Genomic DNA, 12,433 nt, shown 5'->3' on the forward strand with positions numbered 1-12,433 from the left:
GGTCTAACCAGATGTCGCGAGACATAACAGCTGTTGTGAAGCCGAGGATAGCCCCCTCGCGGCACCTACCAGCCGCATTGTGCCCCCATTAAACTTCCAATAAAAATCTAGTTTTTGCAAGTCACTCTGAGAGATAGAGAAAGAGAGGTTGGTCAGTTATTTACATATATCTAATACCAGTGTAACATTTGTTTATACATTCACTGTCAGTAAATGAAGCATTAATTATTTATTCTTGAGCCCCAAAAAGCTGATTTTGCAAAATTAAAGAAAGTAAGAAGTAATTAAACTTGTTGAATCTAGACTGACACATAGGGAATTCAAACTTGTATTACAAACAAGTGAAATTGAGTGGAATTCTAAGGCCCCATTGCAACGGGGACAGAAAATGCAGCAAACTACCCAAAAGTCCATTGACTTCGGTGGGCCAGAAACTCCCACCAGTGGGTGGGGCCAGAAAATCCCACCAGTGGGCGGGGCCAGAAAATCCCACCAGTGGGCGGGGCCAGAAAATTCTGCCCATTGAATCTGAATGATGCAAGTAACAATTGTATGTAATTATCAGAATTTAACAAAGTTCCACTTGAAATGGGGTTGACGGGGAAAGCTAGTAGAATTCATCATTAATGCAGAGCGACTGAGCACTTGGGCAAATGTGACCTGATCAGCCCTCATTCACCAAAACAAAATTGGATTAAAGAGCTATTTTATTGAGATAAGTTTCATTAAATTTGGTTTGTAACCTGCTGAGTATAGAGGATCGAGGAGTACAGAGTTGAGGCATTTAAACTGATAAAATTATTCAAGAGAATAGAATCCTTACAGTGCAGTATAAGGCCATTCGGCCCATCAAGTCTGTAGCGACACTCCAAATAAGGACCCAACCTAGGCCCACTTCCCCGCCCCATCTCTGGTAGGGAAATCCAGAATCTCAAAATGAGAGCAGGAGCAAATACGAGAAGCATTTCCTCACACAAAGAGTTATAGAAAAGTGCAGTTCTCTCCCCAAAAGCAGTGTAGATTCCGGTTCAATTGAAACTTTCAACAGTAAGGAGTGATAGATTTTTGTTAGTGAAGAGTATCAGTAGATGTCGAAGAAAGGTAAATCAAATGGATTAAGGATCCATTAGTTGAATGACAGAGCTGGGTCAAGGGTTGAATGGGCCAGTCATCCGCTTGTGTTTGCAGAATAGTAATTCATGGAAAAGACATAGGGTCATGGAAGGGTTTGGGAGAAGATAATCTTTTAGCTGTCAGTCAGCAAACAAGTGTGATGCAAATGCATTCACACAGCATGTTCATGTCACAAATATAACAACATAAGCAAACATGTGGATATTTGCTGAAAGATGCAAATGAATTACTCATTTCACACTACAGCTACATTCTTACCAAATCTACTTTAAAATAAAATTGATAATAGAGGAGGTCTAGAAGCTAAGCTACACATGATAACTCATTTTTTAAAAGTGTACAACTAACCCAGCAGTGTATCTCTTGTAGAGTAGTAATGAAGCCACACAAAATAATTGTATATCGTGACATTTGCTACTTGTGGCTGAGTTCCATTCGGCCCCAGTAAACTCAACCAGTGCTGAGTAGCAATCACATAATCTGGGTGGGTTGTAGTTTTGGCTTGATCCAATGCGTCCAAGAACTGCTGTTGCTCCATTGGGGTCAATGAAAGAATATTTTTTCGAATCACTGCTGCTTTTCTCAGGTCACAGTTTTGGCCTGTCCATCCAAATTTGCATTCGGCACAATTATACCCGGCATGGTTTCCTATTTTAGTGAAGAGAAAAGTTTCACAAGTTACAGAGAGTGATCACTTCATATTAACCATACTAATTTTGTTTATAAGCGGTCATTGCAAATCTCATTCAATTGGGACGATACACTATTACAGATTCTACAGCTGCCAACGCTGCTAACATCATTAAATTTGGGTAATACATTCATTTGATGTCTCTATTGCTCTCAAACCTTAATAATGCAGAATCAACTCGTAACTTCCATTTTGCTGAAAATATCAATCTTAGTGAACATTGAAATTATTCTGCGAGTCAGCCTGGTGCCATTTGCTGCTCTGAATGCCCTCAAACTATTCATCAATAAAATCTCCTTCATTCTTTTTTAAAAAAATATATTTATTAAAGTTTTTTAACACAATTTTTCTCCCTTACAAAGAATAACGCCCCCCCTCCCCCCCCCCCCCCCCGTAACAAAATAACAAGAAATTCTTCTCGCCCCTTATGACTAACAGGTCTATAAAATCTACACATTGAGGGCAGTGGTGGTCTTCCCTGACACAGAAAACACCAGTAGATAAGTTTGGCTTTAGGTCTTCATGCATCAAAGGGCAGAGATGTCCCATTGCAGCTTTGGAGAAGTGAAATCTTCTGATGCTAAGCTGATTAGAGAGACCCTCATATAATCTGGGAGAGGTGGATACTCAGCGAGACCTTGGCATCCTTGTGCATCATTCGCTGAAAGTAAGCTCACAGGTACAGCAGGCAGTAAAGAAGGCAAATGGTATGTTGGCCTTCATAGCGAGAGGATTTGAATATAGGAATAGGGATGTTTTGTTGCAATTGTAGAGGGCATTGGTGAGGCCACACCTGGAGTATTATGTGCAGTTTTGGTGTCCTGATCTGAGGAAGGATGTTCTTGCTGTGGAGGGAGTGCAGCAAAGGTTTACTCGGCTGATTCCTGGATGGCAGAACTGTCATATGAGGAGAGAGGGGCTGTTTAGCACAGGGCTAAATTGCTGGCTTTGAAAGCAGACCAAGGCAGGCCAGCAGCACGGTTCAATTCCCGTAACAGCCTCCCCGAACAGGCGCCGGAATGTGGCAACGAGGGGCTTTTCACAGTAACTTCATTTGAAGCCTACTTGTGACAATAAGCGATTTTCATTTCATTTCATTTCACTAAGGTTAGGATTACAATCATTGGAGATTAGAAGAGTGAAAGGGGAGCTCATAGAAACTAATAAAGTTCTAACAGGATTAGGCAGAGTAGATTCAGAAAGAATGTTCCCGATGCTGGGGGAGTCCAGAACTAGAGGTCATAGTTTGAGGATAAGGGGCAAACCTGTTCGGACTGACGTGAGGAGAAATTTCTTCACCCAGAGAGTGGTGAATCTGTGGAATTCACTACCACAGAAAGTAGTTGAGGCCAAAACGTTGTGTAATATCAAGAAGGAATTAGATAAAACTCTTGGGGTTAAAGGGATCAAGGGATATGAGGGGGAGGTAGGGGCAGAGAATCACAGAATATTATCGTGCAGAAGTGCCCTTCAGCCCATCGAGTCTGCACCGATGCATGAAAAACACCCGACTTGCCTACCTAATCCCATTTGGCAGCACTTGGCCCTTGGCCTTGAATGTGATGATGTGCCAAGTGCTCATCCAGGTACTTTTTAAAGGATATGAAGCAACCCACCTCTACTATCCTCCCAGGCAGTGCAGTCCAGACCATCACCACCCTCTTTCTCTCTCTCTCTCTCTCTCTCACACACACACATACACTCTCTCTCGCAAACACACACACAGTCACACACTCTCCCTCTCACACCCACACTCCCTCACATATACGGAAACACTCCCTCGCTCTCTCTCACACACACACTCCTATCTCACATACAAACGCTCCCTCTCACACACACGTAGACACTTCCTTCTCTATCACACAAACACACACACACTCTCCCTCTCACACACAGGGAGCAATTTTAATAAAAGGGAACAAAGTCCCATAGGGAGTGCGTTTAGTCACAGCGCTGAGAAACACACGGCTATAAAATTCCACTTACGTTAGATAAGGGGCCCCAGAGGGAAACGCACGCCTGAGACCGCACAGTTATTGAGATTAGCTGTCTCTCTTCAATATGCAGATTTGCCTAAAAATGAACCTGATGCACTATCAATTACCACAAAGTCGAGAGTAGTGGAATAATCGCGGCTTTATTGAGCAAAAATGTTGTGCCTCCTGTAGCTGGAACCAGAATGGGAGCCGCACCGGTGAGCACACACATTTATACGCCACCTACTGGGCAGAGCCAGCAGGCAGGGATTTACCCATGTACCTCTATTATACGTATTATCCTTTTAGGAAGGATGTGGAAGCTTTGGAAAAGGTGCAAAGAAGATTTACCAGGATGTTACCTGGAATGGAGAGTAGGTCTTACGAGGAAAGGTTGAGGGTGCTAGGCCTTTTCTCATTAGAACGGAGAAGGATGAGGGGCGACTTGGTAGAGGTTTATAAGATGATCAGGGGAATAGATAGAGTAGACAGTCAGAGACCTTTTCCCCGGGTGGAACAAACCATTACAAGGGGACATAAATTTAAGGTGAAAGGTGGAAGATATAGAAGGGATATCAGAGGTAGGTTCTTTACCCAGAGAGTAGTGGGGGCATGGAATGCACTGCCTGTGGAAGTAGTTGTTTCGGAAACATTAGGGACCTTCAAGCAGCTATTGGATAGGTCCATGGATTACGGTAAAATGATATAGTGTAGATTTATTTGTTCTTAAGGGCAGCACGGTAGCATTGTGGATAGCACAATTGCTTCACAGCTCCAGGGTCCCAGGTTCGATTCCGGCTTGGGTCACTGTCTGTGCGGAGTCTGCACAGGACTCCCCGTGTCTGCATGGGTTTCCACCGGGTGCTCCGGTTTCCTCCCACAGTCCAAAGATGTGCAGGGTAGGTGGATTGGCCATGATAAATTGCCCTTAGTGTCCAAAATTGCCCTTGGTGTTGGGTGGAGGTGTTGAGTTTGGGTAGGGTGCTCTTTCCACGAGCCGGTGCAGACTCAGGGGGCCGAATGGCCTCCTTCTGCACTGTAAATTCAATGATAATCTATGATTAATCTAGGACAAAGGTTCGGCACAACATTGTGGGCCGAAGGGCCTGTTCTGTGCTGTATTTTCTATGTTCTATGTTCTATGTGTCTCACCGTAAAACATATAATACTGCTAGTGGTGACTACCACATTCACACCCTGTTAAAAAAAAGAGTCCGGCGGGGCTGGTGGAAAAAAGAATTACAAGTTCAGTCTGGGGCCTTGACCCTCCTCTGCGATCGCCTCTGTCCTGGTGGTGATGTGGGCGCCAACTTGGTCACCTGTGACTCTGAGTGCATGTTGACCTCATCTTCGTCACCCCTGAGTGGAACCAATGGGAGGACGGATCCTCCTGGGGCGGGGGCTGCGGTGAGGTTCGCTGGAGGGAGGGTGAGTGGCGCAGGGGTGAATGAGGTCAGGTCGGGGACCGTGGGTGGGGATCCAGCGGGTGCCAGGTTCCGGAGGGAGACTGTCTCCTGGCGTCCGTCAGGGTGTTCCACGTAGGCGAGTTTGCGTGTAGGAGGCGGACTCTTTCGACCAAAGGGTCCGACTTATGGGTCCGCACATGCTTGCGAAGGAGGACGGGTCCAGGAACTGTCAGCCATGGTGGGAGCAAGACCCCAGAGGTGGACTTTCTGAGGAAGGCAAAGTGACGTTCATGAGGGGTCTCGTTAGTCATGGTGCAGAGGAGCGATTGGATGGAGTGGAGCGCATCGGGGAGGACCTCCTTCCAGCAGGAGACCAGGAGATTTTTAGACCACAGGGCCAGCAGGGACGGCCTTCCAGACTCCCTCTCCACCTGCCCGTTTCCCCGGGGGTTGTAGCTGGTCGTCCTGCTCGAGGCGATGCCCTTGCTGAGCAGGAACTGACGCAGCTCATCACTCATAAAAGAGGATCCCCGATCACTGTGGAAGTAAGCGGGGAAACTGAACAGAGTGAAGATGCTATGGAGGGCTTTAATGACCGTGGCAGAAGTCATATCGGGGCATAGGGTCGCAAAAGAGAACCGGGAGTACTCATCGACCACATTCAGAAAGTACGTGTTGTGGTTGGTGGAGGGGAGGGGCCCTTTGATGTCCATGCTGAGGCGCTCAAAGGGGCGGGAGGCCTTCACTAGGTGCGCTCGATCTGACCTGTAGAAGTGCGGCTTGCACTCCGCGCAGACCTGACAGTCCTCACCTCCTCAATGGAGTAGGGCAGGTTGCGGGCCTTGATGAAATGGAAGAACCGGGTGACCCCCGGGTGGCAGAGGTCATAGTGGAGAGCCTGGAGTCGGTCCACTTGTGCGCTGGCACATGTACCGCGGGATAGGGCGTCAGGGGGCTCGTTGAGCTTCCCCGGGCGATACAAAATCTCGTACTTATAGGTGGAGAGCTCGATCCTCCACCTCAAGATCTTGTCGTTTTTGATCTTGCCCCGCTGTGTGTTATTGAACATGAAGGCAACCAACCGTTGGTCAGTGAGGAGAGTGAATCTCCTGCCGGCCAGGTAATGCCTCCAATGTCGCACAGCTTCCACAATGGCTTGCGCCTCCTTTTCGACACAGGAGTGCCGAATTTTTGAAGGCATGGAGGGTGCGGGAAAAGAAGGCCACAGGCCTGCCCGCCTGGTTGAGGGTGGCGGCCAGAGCTACATCCGATTCTTCGCTCTCGACCTGAAAGGGGAGGAACTCGTCGACCGTGTGCATCGTGGCCTTGGCGATGTCTGCCTTGATGCGGTTGAAGGCCTGGCGGGCCTCAGCCATCAGGGGAAAAACTGTGGACTGAATGAGTGGGCGGGCCTTGTCCGCATAGTTAGGGACCCACTGGGCATAGTAGGAGAAAAACACCAGGCATCGTTTCGGGGCTTTGGGGTAGTGGGGGAGGGGGAGTTCCATGAGGGGGCACATGTGGTCGGGTTTGGGCCCTAGAACTCCATTTTCCACGACATCGCCAAGGATGGCTAAGCGGTTGGTGCGGAACACACATTTCTCCTTATTGTACATGAGGTTAAGCAGTTTGGCGGTCTGGAGAAATTTTTGGAGGTTAGCGTTGTGGTCCTGCTGATCATGGCCGCAGATGGTGATGTTATTGAGGTACGGGAAGGTGGCCCGCAGTCCGTACCGGTCAACCATTCATTCCATCTCACATTGGAAGACTGAGACCCCATTAGTGACGCCGAAGGGAAACCTAAGGGAGTGATAGAGGCGGCCACCTGCTTCGAACGCAGTGTATTGGCGGTCCTCCGGGCGGATGGAGAGCTGGTGGTAGGCGGACTTCAGGTCCGCTGTGGAAAAGACCCGTTACTGCGCAATTTGATTGACCATGTCAGAAATGCGTGGGAGGGGGTACGCGTCGAACTGCGTGTACCGGTTGATGGTCTGACTGTAGTCAATGACCATCCTGTGCTTCTCCCCAGTCTTTACTACTTGAGCTCTCCAGGGGCGAGGCCTTAATGATCCCTTCCCGCAGAAGCCGTTGGACCTCCGACCTGATGAAGGTCCTGTCCTGGGCACTGTACCGTCTGCCCCTGGTGGCGATGGGTTTGCAATCCGGGGTGAGGTTCGCAAACAAGGAAGGTGGATCGACCTCAAGGGTCGTGAGGCCGCATACGGTGAGGGGGGGTAGGGGTCCGCTGAATTTTAAGGTTAAGCTTTGGAGGTTGCACTGGAAGTCCAGGCCAAGTAACAGGGCAGCGCAGAAGTTAGGGAGGACGTAGAGCCAGAAGTTGCTAAACTCTACGCCTTGGACGGTGAGGGTCACGATGCAGTACCCCCGGATTTCCACGGAATGGGATCCGGAGGCCAGGAAGATTTTCTGGGTAACGGGGTGTACCGCGAGGGAGCAGCCCCTTACCGTTGTGGGGTGGATGAAGCTCTCTGTGCTCCTGAAGTCAAAAAGGCAGGTTGTCTCGTGCCCATCGATTTTCACTGTCGTTGTTGCGGTCACGAGGTTGCGGGGCCGGGACTGATCCAAGGTGATCGAGGTGAGGTGCGGCAGATGCTAGGAGGTCCCTGGCTGGTCAGCGGTGGTGGAGGTAGCGGCAGGCGATGAACGGCCAGGTGAGCAGGGGTCCTGAGGCGCTGTCCAAAATGGCGCCGAAGATGGCGGCGCCCACGGGGCGCACATGGCGGGCGGAAAAGATGGCGGCGCCCAGGGGCCGCACATGGCTTGCGAGGAGGAAAATGGGTGCGCCCCTGGATCGCACGTGGAAGGTGCAGGAACGCCGGGCCTGGAAACAGCGGCGACCGACCGGGCCTGGCAAACAGAAACAAAGTGTTCCTTCTTTCCACATCCGTTGCAGGTCGTGCTCCGCGCCGGGCAGCGCTACCAGGGGTGTTTGTCCTGCCCGCAAAAATAGCATTTGGGCCACCCAGGGTTGGCTGACTGCTGCGCGGCGCAGGCTTGCGGTGAGCTGGAGTCGGCAGCTGGTGGGGCCCACGATGCTCATGAGGGTGCCGCGCGGTCGGGGGTGTACGACTGGACGTTATGGGAGGCCACTTCTAACGGGTTTGCAAGTTGCCTAGTTCCCGCAAGATCAAGCGTACCCCTTTCCAGTAGGCGTTGGGGGACGTATGCAGACCTCATGCCTGTAACAAAGGTGTCTCGGATGAAAAGTTCTGTGTGCTGGACTGCCGAAACTGCCTGGCAGTCTCAGTTCCTCCCCAGGATGTGCAGGGCATGCCAGAAATCGTCCAGAGACTCACCGGGGAGTTGCTGTCTCGTGGACAGGATTGCCTGGCGTATAGTTGGTTGACTGGCCGAACGTAATGTCTCTTCAGGAGCTCCATCGCTTCGAAGTAAGTGGGCACATCCCGGATGAGAGGAAAAATGTCGGGGCTCACCCGTGAATAGAGGACTTGGAACTTCTGCGCGTCCGAGTGTTCCTCAACGGATGTTCGGAGGTAGATTTCAAAACAGGCTAGCAAGTGGTCAAAAGCAGACGTAGCATTGGCTGCTTGAGGGCTCAGCTGCAGGCGATCAGGCTTGATGCGAAGATCCATCATTTTAAAAATCTTTGCTCATTCAATATCAATTACCACAAAGACGAGAGTAGTGGAATAATCGAGGTTTTATTGACCAAAGATGTTGTGCCTCCTGTAGCTGGAACCAGAATGGCTGCAGCACCGGTGACCACACACATTTATACGCCACCTAGTGGGCGGAGCCAGCAGGCAGGGATTTACCCATGTACCTCTATTATACGTGTCTTACCGTAAAACATATAATACTGCTAGTGGTGACTACCACAGAACGCGCCCACAATGGGTGGGATTGACATTGTAACGCCTTGTGAGATTGCATTAGATCTCGTGAGGCATTGCAAGCAGGGTAGATCCCGGGAACAATATCTCCCGGCTTCGATCGGCCACATTGCGCTGCGGTGAACTGCTTTTCAGGTGCACCGTGGCCGTTCCACACACTCTCCCTCTCACACACCCACACACTCTCCCTCTCACACATACACACACTCTCCCTCTCACACACCCACACCCTCTGCCTCTCACACACACACACTCTCCCTCTCACACATATCCACACACTCTCCCTCTCACACACCCACACACTCTCCCTTTCACACGCACACACTCTCCCTCTCACACATACCCACACACTCTCCCTCTCACACACCCACACACTCTTCCTCTCACACACACACACTCCCTCTCACACATACCCACACACTCTCCCTCTCACACATACCCACACACACTCCCTCTCACACACCCACACACTCTCCCTCTCACACACCCACACACTCTCCCTCTCACACATACCCACACACATTCCCTCTCACACACACTCACCCTCCCACACACACACCCACACACTCTCCCTCTCACACACACACTCACCCTCCAACACATACAAACTCCCCCTCTCACACACACACACAAACTCCCCCTCTCACACACACACAAACTCTCCCTCTCACACATACACTGTCCCTCTCACACACACACTCACCCTCCCACACACACAAACTCCCCCCTCACACACACACAAACTCCAACTCTCACACACACACACAAACTCCAACTCTCACACAAACACAAACTCCCGCTCCCACACACACAAACTCCCCCTCTCACACACACACAAACTCCCCCTCTCACACACACAAACTCTCCCTCTCACACACCCACAAACTCTCCCTCTCACACACCCACACACACTCTCCCCCTCTCACACACGCACAAACTCTCCCCCTCTCACCCACACCCACTCTCCCCCTCTCACACACGCACAATCTCCCCCTCTCACACACACAAACACCCCCCTCACACACACACAAACTCCAACTCTCACACACACACAAACTCCCCCTCTCACACACACACAAACCCCCCCTCTCACACACACACAAACCCTCCCTCTCACACACCCACACACACTCTCCCCCTCTCACACACGCACAAACTCTCCCTCTCACACACCCACACACACTCTCCCCCTCTCACACACGCACACTCTCCCCCTCTCACACATACACTGTCCCTCTGACACACACACGAACCCTCCCACACACACAAACACCCCCTCTCACACACACACACAAACGGAGAGTAGGTCTTACGAGGAAAGGTTGAGGGTGTTAGGCCTTTTCTCATTAGAACGGAGAAGGATGAGGGGTGACATGATAGAGGTTCATAAGATGATCAGGGGAATAGATAGAGTAGACAGTCAGAGACTTTTTCCCCGGGTGGAACAAACCATTACAAGGGGACATAAATTTAAGGTGAAAGGTGAAAGATGGAAGATATAGGTAGGTTCTTTACCCAGAGAGTAGTGGGGGCATGGAATGCACTGCCTGTGGAAGTAGTTGAGTCGGAAACATTAGGGACTTTCAAGCAGCTATGAGATAGGTACATGGATTATGGTAAAATGATATAATGTAGATTTATTTGTTCTTAAGGACAGCACGGTAGCATTGTGGATTGCACAATTGCTTCACAGCTCCAGGTTCCCAGGTTCGATTCCGGCTTGGATCACTGTCTGTGCGGAGTCTGCACATCCTCCCCGTGTCTGCGTGGGTTTCCTCCGTGTGCACCGGTTTCCTCCCACAGTCCAAAGATGTGCAGGTTAGGTGGATTGGCCAATGATAAATTGCCCTTAGTGTCCAAAATTGCCCTTGGTGTTGGGTGGAGGTGTTGAGTTTGGGTAGGGTGCTCTTTCCAAGAGCCGGTGCAGACTCAAAGGGCCGAATGGCCTCCTTCTGCACTGTAAATTCAATGATAATCTATGATTAATCTAGGACAAAGGTTCGGCACAACATCGTGGGCCGAAGGGCCTGTTCTGTGCTGTATTTTCTATGTTCTACAACTCCCCTCCTCACACACACACACACAAAAACCAACTCACACACACACAAACTCCCCCTCCCACACACACAAACTCCCCCTCTCTCACACACACAAACACAAACTCCCCCTCTCTCACACACACACAAACTCCCCTCTCTCACACACACACACACACACACTCTCCCTCCCACACACACACACTCTCCCTCTCACACATACCCACACACTCTCCCTCTCACACACCCACACACTCTCCCTCTCACACACCCACACACTCTCCCTCTCACACACACCCACACACATTCCCTCTCACACACACTCTCCGTCTCACACACGCATTCACCCTCCCACACACACACCCACACACTCTCCCTCTCACACACACACTCACCCTCCAACACACACACACGCACACACACACACAACTCCAAATCTCACACACACACAAAACTACCCCTCTCACACACACACAAATTCCCCCTCTCACACACATACACACAAACTCCCCCTCTCACACACACACAAACTCTCCCTCTCGCACACCCACACCCACTCTCCACCGTCAAACATACAAACTCTTCCTCTCACACACTCACACACACTCTCCCCCTCTCACACACACTCTCCCCCTCTCACACATACACTGTCCCTCTCACACACAAACTCACGCTCCCACACACACAAACTCCCCCTCTCTCACACACACACACACAAACTCCCCCTCTCACACACATAAACTCTCTCTCACACACACACAAACTCTCTCACACACACACAAACTCCCCCTCTCACACACGCACACAAACTCCAACTCTCACACACACACAAACTCCCTCTCCCACACACACAAACTCCCCCTCTCACACACACACACAAACTCCCCCTCTCACACACACACACTCTCCTCCTCTCACACATACACTGTCCCTCTGACACACGCACTCACCCTCCCACACACACAAACTCCCCCTCCCACACACACAAACTCCCCCTCTCACACACACACACAAACTCCCCCTCTCACACACACAAACTCCCCCTCTCTCACACACACACACACAAACTCCCCCTCTCTCGCACACACACAAACTCCAACTCTCACACACACACACAAACTCCCCCTCCCACAAACTTCCCTCTCACACACACACACACACACACACTCTCCCTCTCACACATACCCACACACTCTCCCTCTCACACACCCACACTCTCTCCCTCTCACACACCCACACACTCTCCCTCTCACACATACCCACACACATTCCCTCTCACACACACTCTCCGTCTCACACACACATTCACCCTCCC

General features: G+C 50.5%; 1 protein-coding gene across 1 annotated transcript in view; it reads right to left on the reverse strand.

The window, feature by feature from the left end:
* dct (dopachrome tautomerase) overlaps nucleotides 1-12,433 on the reverse strand; it is a 111,973-nt gene that overhangs the window by 58,622 nt on the left and 40,918 nt on the right. The window contains exon 2 of the mRNA XM_072476230.1: nucleotides 1,483-1,782. Within this exon, the coding sequence (XP_072332331.1) occupies nucleotides 1,483-1,782 (300 nt within the window). The remainder of the gene's footprint in view (nucleotides 1-1,482; nucleotides 1,783-12,433) is intronic.

Source organism: Scyliorhinus torazame, chromosome 15 (genome assembly GCF_047496885.1).
Source record: "Scyliorhinus torazame isolate Kashiwa2021f chromosome 15, sScyTor2.1, whole genome shotgun sequence".
Classification (NCBI taxonomy): domain Eukaryota; kingdom Metazoa; phylum Chordata; class Chondrichthyes; order Carcharhiniformes; family Scyliorhinidae; genus Scyliorhinus; species Scyliorhinus torazame.